Source organism: Engystomops pustulosus, unplaced genomic scaffold (assembly GCF_040894005.1).
Source record: "Engystomops pustulosus unplaced genomic scaffold, aEngPut4.maternal MAT_SCAFFOLD_97, whole genome shotgun sequence".
Taxonomy (NCBI): domain Eukaryota; kingdom Metazoa; phylum Chordata; class Amphibia; order Anura; family Leptodactylidae; genus Engystomops; species Engystomops pustulosus.
The window spans coordinates 1,173-28,028 of NW_027284981.1; the positions used below are offsets into that span (position 1 = coordinate 1,173).

Consider the following 26,856-nt stretch of genomic DNA (forward strand, 5'->3'; position numbering starts at 1 on the left):
TCCATATAGATTGTGCTCCCTCACCTCGTGTCTCCATCTCCCCTCCATACAGATTGTGTCCTCACCTCGTGCCTCCATATAGATTGTGTCCTCCCCTCGTGCCTCCAGCTCCCCTCCATACAGATTGTGTCCTCACCTCGTGTCTCCATCTACCCTCCATATAGATTGTGTCCTCACCTCCTGTCTCCATCTCCCCTTCATATAGATTGTGTCCTCGCCTCGCGCCTCCAGCTCCCCTCCATATAGATTGTGTCCTCGCCTCGCGCCTCCAGCTCCCCTCCATATAGATTGTGACCTCACCTCGTGCCTCCAGCTCCCCTCCATACAGATTGTGAACCCACGCGGGCAGGGTCCTACCTCCCTTGTTTCAGGTCTCAGTAGTTTTTGTATGTTGCATTTGTTCTTGTCTTATTGTATGTGAGCCCCTTATCTGTAAGGCGCCATTATTCCCCTGCTGCTGTAGAATCATTACATAACGATAATCTCACCCTGTCCCGTAGCACTGAGAGATGTGTAATACTTACAGAATCACCATAAATATGAATAGATCCAACATTGTGGCCCCCACAGCAGTAAGAGAGAAGAAGCCAAACTGCCATAAACCACTGAGTACCACACGTTCATTCTGACAAAACAGTCCGGGCACCCAACGGGCAACATGAGGGCTGACTGAGAGCAGGGAGCCTAGGAATTGCAGGTAGAAAAAAAATTATCCTGTGTGTGTGTGGGAGGATCATGTACCATTCCCCTGGTGTGTGTGGGAGGATCATGTACCATTCTCCTGTGTGTGTGTGGGGGGGGAGGATCATGTACCATTCTCCTGTGTGTGTGTGGGAGGATCATGTACCATTCCCCTGTGTGTGTGTGGGAGGATCATGTACCGTTTCCCTGTGTGTGTGTGTGTGGGAGGATCATGCACCATTCTCCTGTGTGTGTGTGGGAGGATCATGTACCATTCCCCTGTGTGTGTGTGTGTGGGAGGATCATGTACCATTCCCCTGTGTGTGTGTGGGAGGATCATGTACCGTTTCCCTGTGTGTGTGTGTGGGAGGATCATGTACCGTTTCCCTGTGTGTGTGTGTGGGAGGATCATGTACCATTCTCCTGTGTGTGTGTGTGGGAGGATCATGTACCATTCTCCTGTGTGTGTGTGTGGGAGGATCATGTACCATTCTCCTGTGTGTGTGTGGGAGGATCATGTACCATTCTCCTGTGTGTGTGTGTGGGAGGATCATGTACCATTCTCCTGTGTTGTGTGTGTGGGAGGATCATGTACCATTCTCCTGTGTGTGTGTGTGGGAGGATCATGTACCATTCTCGTGTGTGTGTGTGTGTGTGTGTGTGTGTGTGTGTGTGTGTGTGTGTGGAGGATCATGTACCATTCTCCTGTGTGTGTGGGGGGGGGGGGGAGGATCATGTACCATTCTCCTGTGTGTGTGTGTGGGAGGATCATGTACCGTTTCCCTGTGTGTGTGGGAGGATCATGTACCGTTTCCCTGTGTGTGTGGGAGGATCATGTACCGTTTCCCTGTGTGTGTGGGAGGATCATGTACCGTTTCCCTGTGTCTGTGGGAGGATCATGTACCATTCCCCTGTGTGTGTGTGTGTGTGGGAGGATCATGTACCATTCCCGTGTGTGTGTGTGTGTGTGTGTGTGTGGGAGGATCATGTACCATTCTCCTGTGTGTGTGTGGTGTGTGGGGGGGATCATGTACCATTCTCCTGTGTGTGTGTGTGTGGGGGGGGGGGGGGGGGGGATCATGTACCATTCCCCTGTGTGTGTGTGGGAGGATCATGTACCATTCCCCTGTGTGTGTGTGGGAGGATCATGTACCATTCTCCTGTGTGTGTGTGGGAGGATCATGTACCATTCTCCTGTGTGTGTGTGGGAGGATCATGTACCATTCTCCTGTGTGTGTGTGGGAGGATCATGTACCGTTTCCCTGTGTGTGTGGAAGGATCATGTACCGTTTCCCTGTGTGTGTGGGAGGATCATGTACCATTCTCCTGTGTGTGTGTGTGTGTGGGAGGATCATGTACCATTCTCCTGTGTGTGTGTGGGAGGATCATGTACCATTCTCCTGTGTGTGTGGGAGGATCATGTACCATTCTCCTGTGTGTGTGTGTGTGTGTGTGTGGGTGGGGGGGATCATGTACCATTCCCCTGTGTGTATGTAGGGGCGGGGAGGATCATGTAGTATTCATTCTCCTGTGTGTGTGTGTGTGTGTGTGTGTGTGTGTGGGAGGATCATGTACCATTTCCCTGTGTGTGTGTGGGAGGATCATGTACCATTCCCCTGTGTGTGTGTAGGAGGATCATGTACCATTCCCCTGTGTGTGTGTGTGGGGGGGGGGGGGGAACGTGTACCATTCCCCTGTGTGTGTGTGTGTGGGGGGGGGGGGGATCATGTACCATTCCCCTGTGTGTGTGTGTGTGTGTGTGGGAGGATCATGTACCATTCCCGTGGTGTGTGTGTGTGTGGGAGGATCATGTACCATTCTCCTGTGTGTGTGTGTGTGTGTGGGGGGATCATGTACCATTCTCCTGTGTGTGTGTGTGTGTGTGTGGGGGGGGGGGATCATGTACCATTCCCCTGTGTGTGTGTGGGAGGATCATGTACCATTCCCCTGTGTGTGTGTGGGAGGATCATGTACCATTCTCCTGTGTGTGTGTGGGAGGATCATGTACCATTCTCCTGTGTGTGTGTGGGAGATCATGTACCATTCTCCTGTGTGTGTGTGGGAGGATCATGTACCGTTTCCCTGTGTGTGTGGAAGGATCATGTACCGTTTCCCTGTGTGTGTGGGAGGATCATGTACCATTCTCCTGTGTGTGTGTGTGTGTGGGAGGATCATGTACCATTCTCCTGTGTGTGTGTGGGAGGATCATGTACCATTCTCCTGTGTGTGTGTGGGAGGATCATGTACCATTCTCCTGTGTGTGTGTGTGTGTGTGGGTGGGGGGGGATCATGTACCATTCCCCTGTGTGTGTGTGGGGAGGATCATGTACCATTCCCCTGTGTGTGTGTAGGAGGATCATGTACCATTCCCCTGTGTGTGTGTGTGTGGGGGGGGGGGGGGGGGGGACGTGTACCATTCCCCTGTGTGTGTGTGTGTGGGGGGGGGGGGATCATGTACCATTCCCCTGTGTGGGGGGGGGGGGGGATCATGTACCATTCCCCTGTGTGTGTGTGTGTGTGAGGATCATGTACCATTCTCCTGTGTTGTGTGGGGGGGGGGGATCATGTACCATTCTCCTTTGTGTGTGTGGGGGGGGATCATGTACCATCCCCTGTGTGTGTGTGTGTGTGAGGATTATGTACCATTCCCATGTGTGTGTGTGGGGGGGGGGGATCATGTACCATCCCCTGTGTGTGTGTGTGTGTGTGTGTGGGAGGATTATGTACCATTCCCCTGTGTGTGTGTGTGTGTGTGTGTGGGAGGATCATGTACCATTCTCCTGTGTGTGTGTGTGTGTGTGTGGGGGAGGATCATGTACCATTCTCCTGTGTGTGTGTGTGGGAGGATCATGTACCATTCCGCTGTGTGTGTGTGTGTGGGGGAGGATCATGTACCATTCCCCTGTGTGTGTGTGTGGGAGGATCATGTACCATTCCGCTGTGTGTGTGTGTGTGGGGGAGGATCATGTACCATTCCCCTGTGTGTGTGTGTGGGAGGATCATGTACCATTCCCCTGTGTGTGTGTGGGGGGGGGGGGCATCATGGACCATTCCCTGTGTGTGTGTGGGAGGATCATGTACCATTCCCCTGTGTGTGTGTGTGTGGGGGGGGGGGATCATGTACCATTCCCCTGTGTGTGTGTGGGGGGGAGGATCATGTACCATTCCCCTGTGTGTGTGTGTGTGGAGGATCATGTACCATTCCCCTGTGTGTGTGGGAGGATCATGTACCATTCTCCCTGTGTGTGTGTGTGTGGGAGGATCATGTACCATTCTCCTGTGTGTGTGAGGGGGGGAGGATCATGTACCATTCCGCTGTGGGGGGGGGGATCATGTACCATTCCCCTGGTGTGTGTGGGAGGATCATGTACCATTCCCTTGTGTGTGTGTGTGGGGGGGAGGATCATGTACCATTCCCTGTGTGTGTGTGGGGGGAGGATCATGTACCATTCCCCTGTGTGTGTGTGTGTGTTGTGTGTGTGTGTGTGTGTGTGTGTGTGTGGGGGGGGGGCAGGATCATGTACCATTCCCCTGTGTGTGTGTGTGTGTGTGTGTGTGTGTGTGTGTGTGTGGGAGGATCATGTACCATTCCCCTGTGTGTGTGTGTGTGGGAGGATCATGTACCATTCCCCTGTGTGTGTGGGAGGATCATGTACCATTCTCCTGTGTGTGTGTGTGTGTGTGGGAGGATCATGTACCATTCTCCTGTGTGTGTGGAGGGGGGGAGGATCATGTACCATTCCGCTGTGGGGGGGGGGGGATCATGTACCATTCCCCTGTGTGTGTGGGAGGATCATGTACCATTCTCCTGTGTGTGTGTGTGTGGGGGAGGATCATGTACCATTCTCCTGTGTGTGTGTGGGGGGGGGGGGGAGGATCATGTACCATTCTCCTGTGTGTGTGTGGGGGGGGGATCATGTACCATTCTCCTGTGTGTGTGTGTGGTGGGGGGGTAGGATCATGTACCATTCTCCTGTGTGTGTGTGGGGGGGGATCATGTACCATTCTCCTGTGTGTGTGTGTGGGGGGGGGGGAGGATCATGTACCATTCTCCTGTGTGTGTGTGGGGGAGGTCATGTACTATTCCCTGTGTGTGTGTGGGGGGGGGATCATGTACTATTCCCCTGTGTGTGTGTGGATCATGTACCATTCCCCTGTGTGTGTGTGTGTGGAGGATCATGTACCATTCCCCTGTGTGTGTGGGGGAGGATCATGTACCATTCTCCTGTGTGTGTGTGTGGGGGAGGATCATGTACCATTCCCCTGTGTGTGTGGGGGAGGATCATGTACCATTCTCCTGTGTGTGTGTGTGGGGGAGGATCATGTACCATTCCCCTGTGTGTGTGGGGGAGGATCATGTACTATTCCCCTGTGTGTGTGTGTGGGGGGGGGATCATGTACTATTCCCCTGTGTGTGTGGGGCAGGATATGTACCATTCTCCTGTGTGTGTGTGTGTGTGGGGGAGGATCATGTACCATTCCCCTGTGTGTGTGGGGGAGGATCATGTACTATTCCCCTGTGTGTGTGTGTGGGGGGGGGGATCATGTACTATTCCCAGGGGCGCACCAGCCATGAGGCGAGTTGAGACTTTCGCCTCAGGGCGGTGCGCCTCCTGCTGGTGGAGAGGCGGCATTTTGCACGCTGTCAGGCTGCGCCGCTACTACTTACAATAGTACTTGCATCATTCAGATGCAAGTACCATTGCTGACAGCACCGCGCAGGACTTCCTGTGCGGTGCTGCTGTGACATAGGAAGTGCTTACTAGCGCTTCCTATGTCACTAGTGCACGAGCAGCCTGGAGGAGCCAGGGGAGGAGGAGCTAGGGAGCGCCACATTCAAACCTGTGGCTGGTCTCCCTGGAGGTGCAGGCCCCGGCAGAGCTGACAGGAGAAGCCCCGCCCCCAACCCCGCCTCCTGCACAGAGGAGACAGCTCCATAGGCCTCCCTGATGTATCCACTGCCTGACCTGGACCTGCTGCTGTATACCAGGTAAGTGTAATGTATATGTGTGTGTGTTCTCTGTTTATATGTGTTTTGTCATGTGTATATGTGTGTAAAACATGTCATGTGTGTGTATATAGAGGTATAACATGTAAACATGTAACAGGTATGACATGTAATAACCGTATATATAGGTGTAATCCGTATGTATGTAGAGGTATGACATGTAATAGCTGTATATATAGGTGTAATACGTATGTATGTAGAGGTATGACATGTAATAACCGTATATATAGGTGTAATCCGTATGTATGTAGAGGTATGACATGTAATAGCTGTATATATAGGTGTAATACGTATGTATGTAGAGGTATGACATGTAATAGCTGTATATATAGGTGTAATACGTATGTATGTAGAGGTATGACATGTAATAGCTGTATATATAGGTGTAATACGTATGTATGTAGAGGTATGACATGTAATAGCTGTATATATAGGTGTAATCCGTATGTATGTAGAGGTATGACATGTAATAGCTGTATATATATATAGATGTAATGCATGTATATATAGAGGTATGACATGTAATAGCTGTATATATAGGTGTAATCCGTATGTATGTAGAGGTATGACATGTAATAGCTGTATATATAGGTGTAATGTGTGTGTATATAGAGGTATGACATGTAATAGCTGTATATATATAGATGTAATGCATGTATATATAGAGGTATGACATGTAATAGCTGTATATATAGGTGTAATCCGTATGTATGTAGAGGTATGACATGTAATAGCTGTATATATATAGATGTAATGCATGTATATATAGAGGTATGACATGTAATAGCTGTATATATAGGTGTAATCCGTATGTATGTAGATGTATGACATGTAATAGCTGTATATATATAGATGTAATGCATGTATATATAGAGGTATGACATGTAATAGCTGTGTGTGTATGTATATATATATATATATATGTAATGCTTGTGTATATAGAGGTTTAACATGTAATAGCTGTATATATAGGTGTAATGTGTATGACATGTAATAGCTGTATATATATAGGTGTAATGCGTGTGTATATAGAAGTATGACTTGTAATAGCTGTATATATAGGTGTAATGTATTATATATGTGTGTATATAGGGGTATAACATGTAATAGGTGTGTGTATATATAGGTGCCACGTATGTGTATATGCACGTATACCATGTGAAGGGTGTAGATATAGGTGTAATGCGTGTATACTGTATATACAGGTATAACATGAAATAGGTTTATGTATATGTGTGTGTAATTTGTGATGTGTGTGCAATATATATATGTATACAGTAATTGCTTTCTTTTGGGGGGAGCTGTATACAGTCATTGCTGGCGTGGGGGGTATATTACTGTTCCCTGTCTGGACTACATTCAATGGGGGCCCTGGCTGTATATGTTTTCTACTACATGACGGTACTCTATGAGTTTTATACTACATGGCTGTACACTGTATGTATTTTCACACCAAACCAATATGATGGATCTGGTCCTGACATTCCCTTATAAATGGCGGGGGGGGGAGGGGGGGGCGTCTCTATGGCTCGCCTCAGGCAGCAGACAGGCTTGGTACACCCCTGACTATTCCCCTGTGTGTGTGTGTGTGTGTGTGGGGGGGGGGGGAGAGGATCATGTACCATTCCCCTGTGTGTGGGGGGGAGGATCATGTACCATTCCCCTGTGTGTGTGTGGGGGGGAGGGGGGGGGGAGAGAGGATCATGTACCATTCCCCTGTGTGTGGGGGGGAGGATCATGCACCATTCCCCTGTGTGTGTGGGGGGGGGGAGGATCATGTACCATTCCCCTGTGTGTGTGTGTGTGTGGGGGGGGGGAGGATCATGTACCATTCCCCTGTGTGTGGGGGGGGGGGGGGGGATCATGTACCATTCTCCTGTGTGTGTGTGGGGGGGGATCATGTACCATTCTCCTGTGTGTGTGTGTGGGGGAGGTCATGTACTATTCCCCTGTGTGTGTGTGTGTGTGTGTGGGGGGGGGGATCATGTACCATTCTCCTGTGTGTGTGTGTGTGTGGGGGGGATCATGTACCATTCTCCTGTGTGTGTGTGGGGGAGAATCATGTACCATTCTCCTGTGTGTGGGTGTGGGGGGGGGGAGGATCATGTACCATTCCCCTGTGTGTGTGTGTGGGGGGGAGGATCATGTACCATTCCCCTGTGTGTGTGTGTGTGTGGGGGAGGATCATGTACCATTCCCCTGTGTGTGTGTGTGTGGGGGGGGGATCATGTACCATTCTCCTGTGTGTGTGTGTGGGGGGGGATCATGTACCATTCTCCTGTGTGTGTGGGGGGGGGGAGAATCATGTACCATTCTCCTGTGTGTGGGGGAGGTCATGTACCTTTCCCCTGTGTGTGTGTGTGTGTGGGAGGATCATGTACCATTCCCCTGTGTGTGTGTGTGGGAGGATCATGTACCATTCCCCTGTGTGTGTGTGTGTGTGGGAGGATCATGTACCATTCCCCTGTGTGTGTGTGGGAGGATCATGTACTATTCCCCTGTGTGTGTGTGTGTGTGTGTGTGTGTGTGGGGGGGGGTCATGTACTATTCCCCTGTGTGTGTGTGTGGGAGGATCATGTACCATTCCCCTGTGTGTGTGGGGGGGGGGGGGAGATCATGTACTATTCCCCTGTGTGTGTGGGGGGGGGATCATGTACTATTCCCCTGTGTGTGTGTGTGGGAGGATCATGTACCATTCCCCTGTGTGTGTGTGTGGGAGGATCATGTACCATTCCCCTGTGTGTGTGTGGGGGAGGATCATGTACCATTCCCCTGTGTGTGTGTGTGTGTGGGAGGATCATGTACCATTCCCGTGTGTGTGTGTGTGTGTGGGAGGATCATGTACCATTCCCCTGTGTGTGTGTGTGTGTGGGAGGATCATGTACCATTCCCCTGTGTGTGTGGGGGGGGGGGGAGATCATGTACTATTCCCCTGTGTGTGTGGGGGGGGGATCATGTACTATTCCCCTGTGTGTGTGTGTGGGAGGATCATGTACCATTCCCCTGTGTGTGTGTGTGGGAGGATCATGTACCATTCCCCTGTGTGTGTGTGTGTGTGGGAGGATCATGTACCATTCCCGTGTGTGTGTGGGGGGGAGGATCATGTACCATTCCCCTCTGTGTGTGTGTGGGAGGATCATGTACCATTCCCCTGTGTGTGTGTGTGTGTGTGTGTGTGTGTGTGAGGATCATGTACCATTCCCCTGTGTGTGTGTGTGTGTGTGGGAGGATCATGTACTATTCCCCTGTGTGTGTGTGTGGGGGGGGATCATGTACCATTCTCCTGTGTGTGGGGGAGGTCATGTACCTTTCCCCTGTGTGTGTGTGTGTGGGAGGATCATGTACCATTCCCCTGTGTGTGTGTGTGTGTGTGTGTGAGGATCATGTACCATTCCCCTGTGTGTGTGTGTGTGTGTGTGTGTGTGGGAGGATCATGTACCATTCCCGTGTGTGTGTGTGTGTTGTGTGTGTGTGTGTGTGGGAGGATCATGTACCATTCCCCTGTGTGTGTGTGGGAGGATCATGTACTATTCCCCTGTGTGTGTGTATGTGTGTGTGTGTGTGTGGGGGGGGGGGGGTCATGTACTATTCCCCTGTGTGTGTGTGTGGGAGGATCATGTACCATTCCCCTGTGTGTGTGTGTGGGGGGGGGGGGGAGATCATGTACTATTCCCCTGTGTGTGTGGGGGGGGGATCATGTACTATTCCCCTGTGTGTGTGTGTGGGAGGATCATGTACCATTCCCCTGTGTGTGTGTGTGGGAGGATCATGTACCATTCCCCTGTGTGTGTGTGTGTGTGGGAGGATCATGTACCATTCCCCTGTGTGTGTGTGTGTGTGTGGGAGGATCATGTACCATTCCCCTGTGTGTGTGTGTGTGGGGGGGGGGGGAGGATCATGTACCATTCTCCTGTGTGTGTGTGTGGGAGGATCATGTACCATTCCCCTGTGTGTGTGTGTGAGGATCATGTACCATTCCCCTGTGTGTGTGTGTGTGTGTGTGTGGGAGGATCATGTACTATTCCCCTGTGTGTGTGTGTGGGGGGGGATCATGTACTATTCCCCTGTGTGTGGGGGGGGGGGATCATGTACTATTCCCCTGTGTGTGTGTGGGGGGGGATCATGTACTATTCCCCTGTGTGTGTGTGTGGGGGGGGGGATCATGTACTATTCCCCTGTGTGTGTGTGTGTGGGGGGGGGATCATGTACTATTCCCCTGTGTGTGTGTGGGGGGGGGATCATGTACTATTCCCCTGTGTGTGTGTGGGGGAGGATCATGTACTATTCCCCTGTGTGTGTGTGTGTGGGGGATCATGTACTATTCCCCTGTGTGTGTGTGGGGGGGGATCATGTACTATTCCCCTGTGTGTGGGGGAGGATCATGTACTATTCCCCTGTGTGTGTGTGTGTGTGTGTGGGGGATCATGTACTATTCCCCTGTGTGTGTGTGTGTGTGTGTGTGTGTGTGTGTGAGGATCATGCAGGATTAGAGACTGGGATCGGCACCACTAAAGTAAAAAGCATACAATGGCGGCCAAAGCTGTACCAAAAACTACTAAAATTATAAATGAACACAGATGTACGCTATATGACCAAAGATATACAATTTTATTAATAATGCAAAAAGAGCACAGCAAGAACAAACAACAATAAAAACCATTAAAAAGTGTGCAAAGCACACAAATTCAACAGGCAGAGCAGCCCAGCATATGATAGTGCTGGTGGCTCTGCACACCACCAGCTCCCCCCTACCTGCAGAGAACCCCTTCCTCTGCACAAGTGTAAGGCAATGTACGATGATGAATCAGTTGGAAAAAACCTTGCTATGTCCCAAAACCAAGGTGCGGTTTGACTAAGTGTAAAGATGGCAAAGTCCTGTCGTAGAATGCGGTGGGGGGAAGGAGAAGAGCTGGGGAGAAGACCCCACGCGTATCGCTAGTCGCCTAGCTTCCTCAGGAGTCTGTGGGGTCTTCTCCCCAGCTCTTCTCCTTCCCCCCACCGCATTCTACGACAGGACTTTGCCATCTTTACAGGTAAAACCGAGCGTGGACCCTGGGCTAGCGCCCATCACACTTTTTTTTTCAGTATTTTGGGTTTTTTTCCCCCCAGACGTTGTACATTTGTAAACTTAGTCAAACCGCACCTTGGTTTTGGGACATAGCAAGGTTTTTTCCAACTGATTCATCATCGTACATTGCCTTACACTTGTGCAGAGGAAGGGGTTCTCTGCAGGTAGGGGGGAGCTGGTGGTGTGCAGAGCCATATAGCGTATAGCGTACATCTGTGTTCATTTATAATTGTGGGAGGATCATGTACCATTCCCCTGTGTGTGTGGGGTGGAGGGGGAGGATTATGTACCATTCCCCTGTGTGTGTGGGGGAGGATCATGTACCATTCCCCTGTGTGTGTGTGTGTGTGTGGGAGGATCATGTACTATTCCCCTGTGTGTGTGGGGGAGGATCATGTACCATTCCCCTGTGTGTGTGTGCGTGTGTGGGAGGATCATGTACCATTCCCCTGTGTGTGTGTGCGTGTGTGGGAGGATCATGTACCATTCTCCTGTGTGTGTGTGTGTGTCTGTGGGAGGATCATGTACCATTCTCCTGTGTGTGTGTGTGTGTGTGTGTGTGTGTGTGTGTGTGTGTGTGTGGGAGGATCATGTACCATTCCGCTGTGTGTGTGGGGGAGGATCATGTACCATTCCCCTGTGTGTGTGTGTGTGCGTGTGTGTGGTGGGGGAGGATCATGTACCATTCCCCTGTGTGTGTGTGTGTGCGTGTGTGTGTGTGGGAGGATCATGTACCATTCCCCTATGTGTGTGTGTGTGTGTGTGTGTGTGTGTGTGTGGGAGGATCATGTACCATTCCCCTGTGTGTGTGGGGCAGGATCATGTACCATTCTCCTGTGTGTGTGTGTGTGTGTGTGTGTGCGCGTGTGTGTGTGCGCGTGTGTGTGTGTGTGTGGGAGGATCATGTACCATTCCCCTGTGTGTGTGGGGCAGGATCATGTACCATTCTCCTGTGTGTGTGTGTGTGGGGCAGGATCATGTACCATTCCCCTGTGTGTGTGTGTGTGTGGGGCAGGATCATGTACCATTCCCCTGTGTGTGTGTGTGTGTGGGGCAGGATCATGTACCATTCCCCTGTGTGTGTGTGTGTGGGGCAGGATCATGTACCATTCCCCTGTGTGTGTGTGTGTGGGAGGATCATGTACCATTCCCCTGTGTGTGTGGGGCAGGATCATGTACCATTCTCCTGTGTGTGTGTGTGTGTGTGTGTGTGGGGCAGGATCATGTACCATTCCCCTGTGTGTGTGTGTGTGTGTGTGTGTGGGAGGATCATGTACCATTCCCCTGTGTGTGTGGGGCAGGATCATGTACCATTCTCCTGTGTGTGTGTGTGTGTGTGTGTGTGTGTGGGGCAGGATCATGTACCATTCTCCTGTGTGTGTGTGTGTGTGTGTGTGTGTGTGTGTGTGGGGCAGGATCATGTACCATTCCCCTGTGTGTGTGTGTGTGTGTGTGTGTGTGTGTGGGAGGATCATGTACCATTCCCCTGTGTGTGTGTGTGTGGGAGGATCATGTACCATTCCCCTGTGTGTGTGTGTGTGTGTGTGTGGGGCAGGATCATGTACCATTCCCCTGTGTGTGTGTGTGTGTGTGTGTGGGAGGATCATGTACCATTCCCCTGTGTGTGTGGGGCAGGATCATGTACCATTCTCCTGTGTGTGTGTGTGTGTGTGTGTGTGTGTGTGTGTGTGGGGCAGGATCATGTACCATTCTCCTGTGTGTGTGTGTGTGTGTGTGTGTGTGTGTGTGTGTGTGTGGGGGGGCAGGATCATGTACCATTCCCCTGTGTGTGTGTGTGTGTGTGGGAGGATCATGTACCATTCCCCTGTGTGTGTGTGTGTGGGAGGATCATGTACCATTCCCCTGTGTGTGTGTGTGGGGCAGGATCATGTACCATTCCCCTGTGTGTGTGTGTGTGTGTGTGGGAGGATCATGTACCATTCCCCTGTGTGTGTGGGGCAGGATCATGTACCATTCTCCTGTGTGTGTGTGTGTGTGTGTGTGTGTGTGTGTGTGTGGGGCAGGATCATGTACCATTCTCCTGTGTGTGTGTGTGTGTGTGTGTGTGTGTGTGTGTGTGTGGGGGGGCAGGATCATGTACCATTCCCCTGTGTGTGTGTGTGTGTGTGGGAGGATCATGTACCATTCCCCTGTGTGTGTGTGTGTGGGAGGATCATGTACCATTCCCCTGTGTGTGTGTGTGGGGCAGGATCATGTACCATTCCCCTGTGTGTGTGTGTGTGTGTGTGGGAGGATCATGTACCATTCCCCTGTGTGTGTGGGGCAGGATCATGTACCATTCCCCTGTGTGTGTGGGAGGATCATGTACCATTCCCGTGTGTGTGTGGGAGGATCATGTACCATTCCCGTGTGTGTGTGTGTGTGTGGGAGGATCATGTACCATTCCCCTCTGTGTGTGTGTGGGAGGATCATGTACCATTCCCCTGTGTGTGTGTGTGTGTGTGTGTGTGTGTGTGTGTGTGGGAGGATCATGTACCATTCCCCTGTGTGTGTGTGTGTGTGTGTGTGTGGGAGGATCATGTACCATTCCCCTGTGTGTGTGTGTGTGTGTGTGTGTGTGTGTGGGAGGATCATGTACTATTCCCCTGTGTGTGTGGGGGGGGGGGATCATGTACCATTCCCCTGTGTGTGTGGGGCAGGATTATGTATAATGTTGATTTGGGTGATAGAGAAGGTTTGCATTCAATTTACCTGGAAAATGTCTTCTGTGCTGAATGCTCCAATCAGCTGGAGAATGGAATCGATGATAATCACCTGGGGCCAAGTACACAACATGATGGAAGAGCCGATTAGAAGGGCGTATACCCAACTGCTGCAGATATGGAAGCCCTTAAAGAAACATCGCACATAGTTATGGAGGAAGCTTTGTGATGATTGGAGGGTCCACACATGACAGACCACACGGGGCTCTCACAGATTTCTAAAATTAGAGGAACTTTGGTGTATACCTATGTTCTCTGATCCCCGCCAGTCTTGGGGTCCCAGGAAATTCTCCAATGAATATGTGAGACCTTTAACTTGCTCAATCTGCGAACCACGAGTTCTGCCACAATGTAGGACCCGACCATCACAGGGACTGACCTAGAGACATGGAGAAGCAGGAGAAGCATGGCCATTACATCCAGGTGATGCTCCGAGCACGATAATCCAGTTTATCTACAGACACAAATTCTCTCACTTTATCTGATAAATACTTGGAGCAGAAGGAAAGACCAGGAAAGAAGAAGTAAATGGAACTGGAGAAGCCGCCATCCTGACAGGTCCAGACGCGGGGACGCCACCACCTGATACTCACTAGATTCTGCTGAGAAATGGTACGAGCTGTCGGCTTTAAGGGACGTCTGAAGAGTTCCCCCAAATTTCTGTATCTGTTCAGATCTTCTTCCTCAGCCTCTTCCATGTTGACAGAGAAGGCCCACACATACATGGACAGGAGGGGTCGGCGCAGCCAGTGAGGCAGGCTAACCTCATTCAGCAGACCCCAAAGGCGAGACAGCAGGCGAGTGGGGGCTCTAGCATAGACCGCCTGCGAGGGAGAAGAAGACGCAGTCAGGAGACCATCATCTGAGAACCAACCGCACAAGAGGTCACCATTGTCCACCCACCCTGCTGACTCGGGTGCTCGGCTGTAATCCAGCCTTTGCCAGGGGTTTCAGAAGCTGCCAGGAGCGTAAGCGCAGAAATGGCGGCCGCAGCTGACTGAAGCGGCGCCTAATGGAAAGGCGAGGAACGGATAACCTGCGGAGAGAAGATCCAGGGGTGGGAGGTTACTAAGGAAGAAGAAAGCGTCCGAGGGGGAGGGGCCAGAGGTTCACGTTCTGGATGTTTCATCTAATTATTCCGGTTCCTGTACTATAGGGGTACTAACCATTTCCTTGACCTTTGAACTCCTGAATGACCGGAAGCTTTACACATGACGGATCTGGGAGAAGCCTGAAACTAACGGAGAAAAGCTGAATGAACACGGAGTATATCACACACATTACTCTCAGGACACGGAGTATATTACACACATTACTCTCAGGACACGGAGTATATTACACACATTACTCTCAGGACACGGAGTATATTACACACATTACTCCCAGGACACGGAGTATATCACACACATTACTCTCAGGACACGGAGTATATCACACACATTACTCTCAGGACACGGAGTATATCACATACATTACTCCCAGGACACTGAGTATATCACATACATTACTCCCAGGACACGGAGTATATTACACACATTACTCTCAGGATACAGAGTATATTACATCCATTACTCTCAGGACACAGAGTATATCACATACATTACTCTCAGGACACGGAGTATATTACACACATTACTCTCAGGACACGGAGTATATTACACACATTACTCTCAGGACACGGAGTATATTACACACATTACTCTCAGGACACGGAGTATATTACACACATTACTCTCAGGACACGGAGTATATCACATACATTACTCTCAGGACACAGAGTATATTACATCCATTACTCTCAGGACACGGAGTATATTACACACATTACTCTCAGGACACGGAGTATATTACACACATTACTCCCAGGATACGGAGTATATCACATACATTACTCTCAGGACACGGAGTATATCACATACATTACTCTCAGGACACGGAGTATATCACATACATTACTCTCAGGACACGGAGTATATTACACACATTACTCTCAGGACACGGAGTATATCACACACATTACTCTCAGGACACGGAGTATATCACATACATTACTCCCAGGACACGGAGTATATTACATCCATTACTCTCAGGGCACGGAGTATATCACACACATTACTCTCAGGACACGGAGTATATTACACACATTACTCTCAGGACACGGAGTATATTACACACATTACTCCCAGGACACGGAGTATATCACACACATTACTCTCAGGACACGGAGTATATCACACACATTACTCTCAGGACACGGAGTATATCACATACATTACTCCCAGGACACTGAGTATATCACATACATTACTCCCAGGACACGGAGTATATTACACACATTACTCTCAGGATACAGAGTATATTACATCCATTACTCTCAGGACACAGAGTATATCACATACATTACTCTCAGGACACGGAGTATATTACACACATTACTCCCAGGATACGGAGTATATCACATACATTACTCTCAGGACACGGAGTATATCACATACATTACTCTCAGGACACGGAGTATATCACATACATTACTCTCAGGACACGGAGTATATTACACACATTACTCTCAGGATATGGAGTATATTACACACATTACTCTCAGGACACGGAGTATATTACACACATTACTCCCAGGATACGGAGTATATCACATACATTACTCTCAGGACACGGAGTATATTACACACATTACTCTCAGGATACAGAGTATATTACACACATTACTCTCAGGACACGGAGTATATTACACACATTACTCCCAGGATACGGAGTATATCACATACATTACTCCCAGGACACGGAGTATATCACACACATTACTCTCAGGATACAGAGTATATTACACACATTACTCTCAGGACACGGAGTATATTACACACATTACTCCCAGGATACGGAGTATATCACATACATTACTCTCAGGACACGGAGTATATCACATACATTACTCTCAGGACACGGAGTATATCACATACATTACTCTCAGGACACGGAGTATATTACACACATTACTCTCAGGACATGGAGTATATTACACACATTACTCTCAGGACACGGAGTATATTACACACATTACTCCCAGGATACGGAGTATATCACATACATTACTCTCAGGACACGGAGTATATTACACACATTACTCTCAGGACACGGAGTATATTACACACATTACTCTCAGGACACGGAGTATATTACACACATTACTCTCAGGACACAAAGTATATCACACACATTACTCTCAGGACACGGAGTATATCACATACATTACTCTCAGGACACGGAGTATATTACACACATTACTCCCAGGATACGGAGTATATCACATACATTACTCCCAGGACACGGAGTATATTACACACATTACTCCCAGGATACGGAGTATATCACATACATTACTCCCAGGACACGGAGTATATTACACACATTACTCTCAGGACACGGAGTATATCACATACATTACTCCCAGGACACGGAGTATATTACACACATTACTCCCAGGATACGGAGTATATCACATACATTACTCTCAGGACACGGAGTATATCACATACATTACTCTCAGGACACGGAGTATATCACATACATTACTCCCAGGACACTGAGTATATTACATCCATTACTCTCAGGACACGGAGTATATTACACACATTACTCTCAGGACACGGAGTATATTACACACATTACTCTCAGGACACAGAGTATATTACACACATTACTCTCAGGACACGGAGTATATTACACACATTACTCTCAGGGCACGGAGTATATTACACACATTACTCTCAGGACACAGAGTATATCACATACATTACTCTCAGGACACGGAGTATATTACACACATTACTCCCAGGATACGGAGTATATCACATACATTACTCCCAGGACACGGAGTATATTACACACATTACTCTCAGGATACAGAGTATATTACACACATTACTCTCAGGACACGGAGTATATTACACACATTACTCCCAGGATACAGAGTATATTACACACATTACTCCCAGGACACGGAGTATATTACACACATTACTCTCAGGATACAGAGTATATTACACACATTACTCTCAGGACACGGAGTATATTACACACATTACTCCCAGGACACGGAGTATATTACACACATTACTCTCAGGACACGGAGTATATCACATACATTACTCTCAGGACACGGAGTATATTACACACATTACTCTCAGGACACGGAGTATATTACACACATTACTCTCAGGACACGGAGTATATTACACACATTACTCTCAGGACACGGAGTATATTACACACATTACTCTCAGGACACGGAGTATATCACATACATTACTCTCAGGACACGGAGTATATCACACACATTACTCTCAGGACACGGAGTATATCACATACATTACTCTCAGGACACGGAGTATATTACACACATTACTCTCAGGACACGGAGTATATCACATACATTACTCTCAGGACACGGAGTATATCACACACATTACTCTCAGGACACGGAGTATATCACATACATTACTCTCAGGACACGGAGTATATTACACACATTACTCTCAGGACACGGAGTATATTACACACATTACTCCCAGGACACGGAGTATATCACACACATTACTCTCAGGACACGGAGTATATCACATACATTACTCCCAGGACACTGAGTATATCACATACATTACTCCCAGGACACGGAGTATATTACACACATTACTCTCAGGATACAGAGTATATTACATCCATTACTCTCAGGACACAGAGTATATCACATACATTACTCTCAGGACACGGAGTATATTACACACATTACTCCTAGGATACGGAGTATATCACATCCATTACTCCCAGGACACGGAGTATATTACACACATTACTCTCAGGATACAGAGTATATTACACACATTACTCTCAGGACACGGAGTATATTACACACATTACTCCCAGGATACAGAGTATATTACACACATTACTCTCAGGGCACGGAGTATATTACACACATTACTCTCAGGACACGGAGTATATTACACCCATTACTCTCAGGACACGGAGTATATTACACACATTACTCTCAGGACACAGAGTATATTACACACATTACTCTCAGGGCACGGAGTATATTACATCCATTACTCTCAGGGCACGGAGTATATTACACACATTACTCTCAGGACACGGAGTATATCACATACATTACTCCCAGGATACGGAGTATATTACATACATTACTCTCAGGACACGGAGTATATTACACACATTACTCTCAGGACACGGAGTATATTACACACATTACTCTCAGGACACGGAGTATATTACATCCATTACTCTCAGGACACGGAGTATATTACACACATTACTCTCAGGACACGGAGTATATTACATCCATTACTCTCAGGACACGGAGTATATTACACACATTACTCTCAGGACACGGAGTATATTACATCCAATTACTCTCAGGACACAGAGTATATTACACACATTACTCTCAGGGCACGGAGTATATTACACACATTACTCTCAGGACACGGAGTATATTACACACATTACTCTCAGGACACGGAGTATATTACATCCATTACTCTCAGGACACGGAGTATATTACACACATTACTCTCAGGACACGGAGTATATTACATCCATTACTCTCAGGACACAGAGTATATTACACACATTACTCTCAGGGCACGGAGTATATTACACACATTACTCTCAGGACACGGAGTATATTACACACATTACTCTCAGGACACGGAGTATATTACATCCATTACTCTCAGGACACGGAGTATATTACACACATTACTCTCAGGACACGGAGTATATTACATCCATTACTCTCAGGACACGGAGTATATTACACACATTACTCTCAGGACACGGAGTATTATACACACATTACTCTCAGGATAAGGAGTATATTACATCCATTGCTCCCAGGACACAGAGTATATCACACACATTACTCCCAGGACACGGAGTATATCACACACATTACTCTCAGGACACGGAGTATATTACATCCATTACTCTCAGGACACGGAGTATATTACATCCATTACTCTCAGGACACGGAGTATATTACACACATTACTCTCAGGGCACGGAGTATATTACACACATTACTCTCAGGACACGGAGTATATTACACACATTACTCTCAGGACACGGAGTATATTACATCCATTACTCTCAGGACACGGAGTATATTACACACATTACTCTCAGGACACGGAGTATATTACATCCATTACTCTCAGGACACGGAGTATATTACACACATTACTCTCAGGACACGGAGTATTATACACACATTACTCTCAGGATAAGGAGTATATTACATCCATTGCTCCCAGGACACAGAGTATATCACACACATTACTCCCAGGACACGGAGTATATCACACACATTACTCTCAGGACACGGAGTATATTACATCCATTACTCTCAGGACACGGAGTATATTACATCCATTACTCTCAGGACACGGAGTATATTACACACATTACTCTCAGGACACGGAGTATTATACATACATTACTCTCAGGACACGGAGTATATTACACACATTACTCTCAGGACACGGAGTATATTACACACATTACTCTCAGGACACGGAGTATATCACATACATTACTCCCAGGACACTGAGTATATTACACACATTACTCTCAGGACACGGAGTATATTACACACATTACTCTCAGGATACGGAGTATATTACATCCATTACTCTCAGGACACGGAGTATATTACACACATTACTCTCAGGACACGGAGTATATCACACACATTACTCCCAGGACACGGAGTATATCACACACATTACTCTCAGGACACGGAGTATATTACATCCATTACTCTCAGGACACGGAGTATATTACACACATTACTCTCAGGACACGGAGTATATTACACACATTACTCTCAGGACACGGAGTATATCACACACATTACTCTCAGGACACGGAGTATATTACATACATTACTCTCAGGACACGGAGTATATTACACACATTACTCTCAGGACACGGAGTATATTACACACATTACTCTCAGGACACGGAGTATATTACACACATTACTCTCAGGACACGGAGTATATTACACACATTACTCTCAGGGCACGGAGTATATTACACACATTACTCTCAGGACACGGAGTATATCACATACATTACTCTCAGGACACGGAGTATATTACACACCCATTACTCTCAGGACACTGAGTATATCACATACATTACTCCCAGGACACGGAGTATATCACACACATTACTCTCAGGACACGGAGTATATTACACACATTACTCCCAGGACACGGAGTATATTACACACATTACTCTCAGGACACGGAGTATTATACATACATTACTCTCAGGACACGGAGTATATTACACACATTACTCCCAGGACACGGAGTATATTACACACATTACTCTCAGGACACGGAGTATTATACATACATTACTCTCAGGACACGGAGTATATTACACACATTACTCTCAGGACACGGAGTATATTACACACATTACTCTCAGGACACGGAGTATTATACATACATTACTCTCAGGACACGGAGTATATTACACACATTACTCTCAGGACACGGAGTATATCACATACATTACTCTCAGGACACGGAGTATATCACACACATTACTCTCAGGACACGGAGTATATCACATACATTACTCTCAGGACACGGAGTATATTACACACATTACTCTCAGGACACGGAGTATATCACATACATTACTCTCAGGACACGGAGTATATCACACACATTACTCTCAGGACACGGAGTATATTACACACATTACTCTCAGGACACGGAGTATATTACACACATTACTCCCAGGACACGGAGTATATCACACACATTACTCTCAGGACACGGAGTATATCACATACATTACTCCCAGGACACTGAGTATATCACATACATTACTCCCAGGACACGGAGTATATTACACACATTACTCCCAGGATACGGAGTATATCACATACATTACTCCCAGGACACGGAGTATATTACACACATTACTCTCAGGATACAGAGTATATTACACACATTACTCTCAGGACACGGAGTATATTACACACATTACTCCCAGGATACAGAGTATATTACACACATTACTCTCAGGACACGGAGTATATTACACACATTACTCTCAGGACACGGAGTATATTACACACATTACTCTCAGGACACGGAGTATATTACACACATTACTCTCAGGGCACGGAGTATATTACACACATTACTCCCAGGATACGGAGTATATTACATCCATTACTCTCAGGGCACGGAGTATATTACACACATTACTCTCAGGACACGGAGTATATCACATACATTACTCCCAGGATACGGAGTATATTACATACATTACTCTCAGGACACGGAGTATATTACACACATTACTCTCAGGACACGGAGTATATTACACACATTACTCTCAGGACACGGAGTATATTACATCCATTACTCTCAGGACACGGAGTATATTACATCCATTACTCCCAGGACACGGAGTATATTACACACATTACTCTCAGGACACGGAGTATATTACATCCATTACTCTCAGGACACAGAGTATATTACACACATTACTCTCAGGGCACGGAGTATATTACACACATTACTCTCAGGACACGGAGTATATTACACACATTACTCTCAGGACACGGAGTATATTACACACATTACTCTCAGGACACGGAGTATATCACACACATTACTCTCAGGACACGGAGTATATTACACACATTACTCCCAGGACACGGAGTATATTACATCCATTACTCTCAGGACACGGAGTATATTACACACATTACTCTCAGGACACGGAGTATATTACATCCATTACTCTCAGGACACAGAGTATATTACACACATTACTCTCAGGGCACGGAGTATATTACACACATTACTCTCAGGACACGGAGTATATTACACACATTACTCTCAGGACACGGAGTATATTACATCCATTACTCTCAGGACACGGAGTATATTACACACATTACTCTCAGGACACGGAGTATATTACATCCATTACTCTCAGGACACGGAGTATATCACACACATTACTCTCAGGACACGGAGTATATTACACACATTACTCTCAGGACACGGAGTATATCACATACATTACTCCCAGGACACTGAGTATATTACACACATTACTCTCAGGACACGGAGTATATTACACACATTACTCTCAGGACACGGAGTATTATACACACATTACTCTCAGGATAAGGAGTATATTACATCCATTGCTCCCAGGACACAGAGTATATCACACACATTACTCCCAGGACACGGAGTATATCACACACATTACTCCCAGGACACGGAGTATATCACACACATTACTCTCAGGACACGGAGTATATTACATCCATTACTCTCAGGACACGGAGTATATTACACACATTACTCCCAGGATACGGAGTATATCACATACATTACTCTCAGGACACGGAGTATATTACACACATTACTCTCAGGACACGGAGTATATTACACACATTACTCCCAGGATACAGAGTATATTACACACATTACTCTCAGGACACGGAGTATATCACACACATTACTCTCAGGACACGGAGTATATTACATACATTACTCTCAGGACACGGAGTATATTACACACATTACTCTCAGGACACGGAGTATATTACACACATTACTCTCAGGACACGGAGTATATTACACACATTACTCTCAGGACACGGAGTATATTACACACATTACTCTCAGGGCACGGAGTATATTACACACATTACTCTCAGGACACGGAGTATATCACATACATTACTCTCAGGACACGGAGTATATTACACACCCATTACTCTCAGGACACTGAGTATATCACATACATTACTCCCAGGACACGGAGTATATCACACACATTACTCTCAGGACACGGAGTATATTACACACATTACTCCCAGGACACGGAGTATATTACACACATTACTCTCAGGACACGGAGTATTATACATACATTACTCTCAGGACACGGAGTATATTACACACATTACTCCCAGGACACGGAGTATATTACACACATTACTCTCAGGACACGGAGTATATTACACACATTACTCTCAGGACACGGAGTATATTACACACATTACTCTCAGGACACGGAGTATATCACATACATCACTCTCAGGACACGGAGTATATTACACACATTACTCTCAGGACACGGAGTATATTACACACATTACTCTCAGGACACGGAGTATATTACATCCATTACTCTCAGGACACGGAGTATATTACACACATTACTCTCAGGACACGGAGTATATTACATCCATTACTCCCAGGACACTGAGTATATCACATACATTACTCCCAGGACAATGAGTATATCACATCCATTACTCCCAGGACACTGAGTATATCACACACATTACTCTCAGGACACGGAGTATATCACATACATTACTCCCAGGACACGGAGTATATTACATCCATTACTCCCAGGACACTGAGTATATCACATACATTACTCTCAGGACACGGAGTATATTACACACATTACTCTCAGGACACGGAGTATATCACACACATTACTCTCAGGACACGGAGTATATCACATACATTACTCCCAGGACACGGAGTATATTACATCCATTACTCCCAGGACACTGAGTATATCACATCCATTACTCTCAGGACACGGAGTATATTACACACATTACTCCCAGGACACTGAGTATATTACATCCATTACTCTCAGGACACGGAGTATATTACATACATTACTCTCAGGACACGGAGTATATCACACACATTACTCCCAGGACACTGAGTATATCACACACATTACTCTCAGGACACGGAGTATATCACATCCATTACTCCCAGGACACTGAGTATATCACATCCATTACTCCCAGGACACTGAGTATATCACACACATTACTCTCAGGACACGGAGTATATTACACACATTACTCTCAGGACACGGAGTATATTACACACATTACTCTCAGGACACGGAGTATATCACATACATTACTCCCAGGACACTGAGTATATCACACACATTACTCTCAGGACACGGAGTATATTACACACATTACTCTCAGGACACGGAGTATATTACACACATTACTCTCAGGACACGGAGTATATTACACACATTACTCTCAGGATACGGAGTATATCACACACATTACTCTCAGGACACGGAGTATATCACATACATTACTCCCAGGACACGGAGTATATTACACACATTACTCTCAGGACACGGAGTATATCACACACATTACTCTCAGGACACGGAGTATATTACACACATTACTCTCAGGACACGGAGTATATTACACACATTACTCTCAGGACACGGAGTATATTACATCCATTACTCTCAGGACACGGAGTATATTACACACATTACTCTCAGGACACGGAGTATATCACACACATTACTCTCAGGACACGGAGTATATTACACACATTACTCTCAGGACACGGAGTATATCACACACATTACTCTCAGGACACGGAGTATATCACATACATTACTCTCAGGACACGGAGTATATTACACACCCATTACTCTCAGGACACTGAGTATATCACATACATTACTCCCAGGACACGGAGTATATCACACACATTACTCTCAGGACACGGAGTATATTACACACATTACTCTCAGGACACGGAGTATATCACACACATTACTCTCAGGACACGGAGTATATTACACACATTACTCTCAGGACACGGAGTATATTACACACATTACTCTCAGGACACGGAGTATATTACACACATTACTCTCAGGACACTGAGTATATTACACACATTACTCTCAGGACACGGAGTATATCACACACATTACTCTCAGGACACGGAGTATATTACACACATTACTCTCAGGACACGGAGTATATTACACACATTACTCTCAGGACACGGAGTATATTACATCCATTACTCTCAGGACACGGAGTATATTACACACATTACTCTCAGGGCACGGAGTATATTACACACATTACTCTCAGGACACGGAGTATATCACATACATTACTCTCAGGACACGGAGTATATTACACACATTACTCTCAGGACACGGAGTATATCACACACATTACTCTCAGGACACGGAGTATATTACATCCATTACTCTCAGGACACGGAGTATATTACACACATTACTCCCAGGACACTGAGTATATCACATACATTACTCTCAGGACACGGAGTATATTACATCCATTACTCCCAGGACACGGAGTATATTACATCCATTACTCTCAGGACACGGAGTATATCACACACATTACTCTCAGGACACGGAGTATATTACACACATTACTCTCAGGACACGGAGTATATCACACACATTACTCTCAGGACACGGAGTATATCACACACATTACTCTCAGGACACGGAGTATATTACATCCATTACTCCCAGGACACGGAGTATATTACATCCATTACTCTCAGGACACGGAGTATATCACACACATTACTCTCAGGACACGGAGTATATTACACACATTACTCTCAGGACACGGAGTATATTACACACATTACTCTCAGGACACGGAGTATATTACATCCATTACTCTCAGGACACGGAGTATATTACACACATTACTCTCAGGGCACGGAGTATATTACACACATTACTCTCAGGACACGGAGTATATCACATACATTACTCTCAGGACACGGAGTATATTACACACATTACTCTCAGGACACGGAGTATATCACACACATTACTCTCAGGACACGGAGTATATTACATCCATTACTCTCAGGACACGGAGTATATTACACACATTACTCCCAGGACACTGAGTATATCACATACATTACTCTCAGGACACGGAGTATATTACATCCATTACTCCCAGGACACGGAGTATATTACATCCATTACTCTCAGGACACGGAGTATATCACACACATTACTCTCAGGACACGGAGTATATTACACACATTACTCCCAGGACACTGAGTATATTACATCCATTACTCCCAGGACACGGAGTATATTACACACATTACTCCCAGGACACGGAGTATATCACATACATTACTCTCAGGACACGGAGTATATTACACACATTACTCTCAGGACACTGAGTATATCACATCCATTACTCTCAGGACACGGAGTATATTACACACATTACTCTCAGGACACGGAGTATATCACATACATTACATACTTTGTGATTTCTGACTCTTCCTCTCTTGTCTCTTGTACAGGATGTAGATTATTTATATCCTGCCCGGAGTATGAGCTGAGGGGCCGCAGCCAATCCTGGAAGTGATGACGGAGCGAACCCTGACCAAAACCTCCGACTCCTCATG

General features: G+C 46.7%; 1 protein-coding gene across 1 annotated transcript; it reads right to left on the minus strand.

Annotated features, from left to right (window-relative positions):
* Positions 1–493: 493 nt before the first annotated feature.
* Positions 494–26,856, minus strand: LOC140106989 (phosphatidylserine decarboxylase proenzyme, mitochondrial-like). Its single transcript, XM_072131581.1, has 7 exons — positions 26,712–26,856; positions 14,647–14,717; positions 14,384–14,516; positions 14,074–14,304; positions 13,727–13,859; positions 13,470–13,607; positions 494–684 (listed from the first exon to the last, which is right to left on the minus strand). The coding sequence occupies exons 2-7, from the start codon at positions 14,691–14,693 to the stop codon at positions 521–523; spliced, it is 846 nt and encodes a 281-aa protein (XP_071987682.1). The 5' UTR covers positions 14,694–14,717; positions 26,712–26,856; the 3' UTR covers positions 494–520.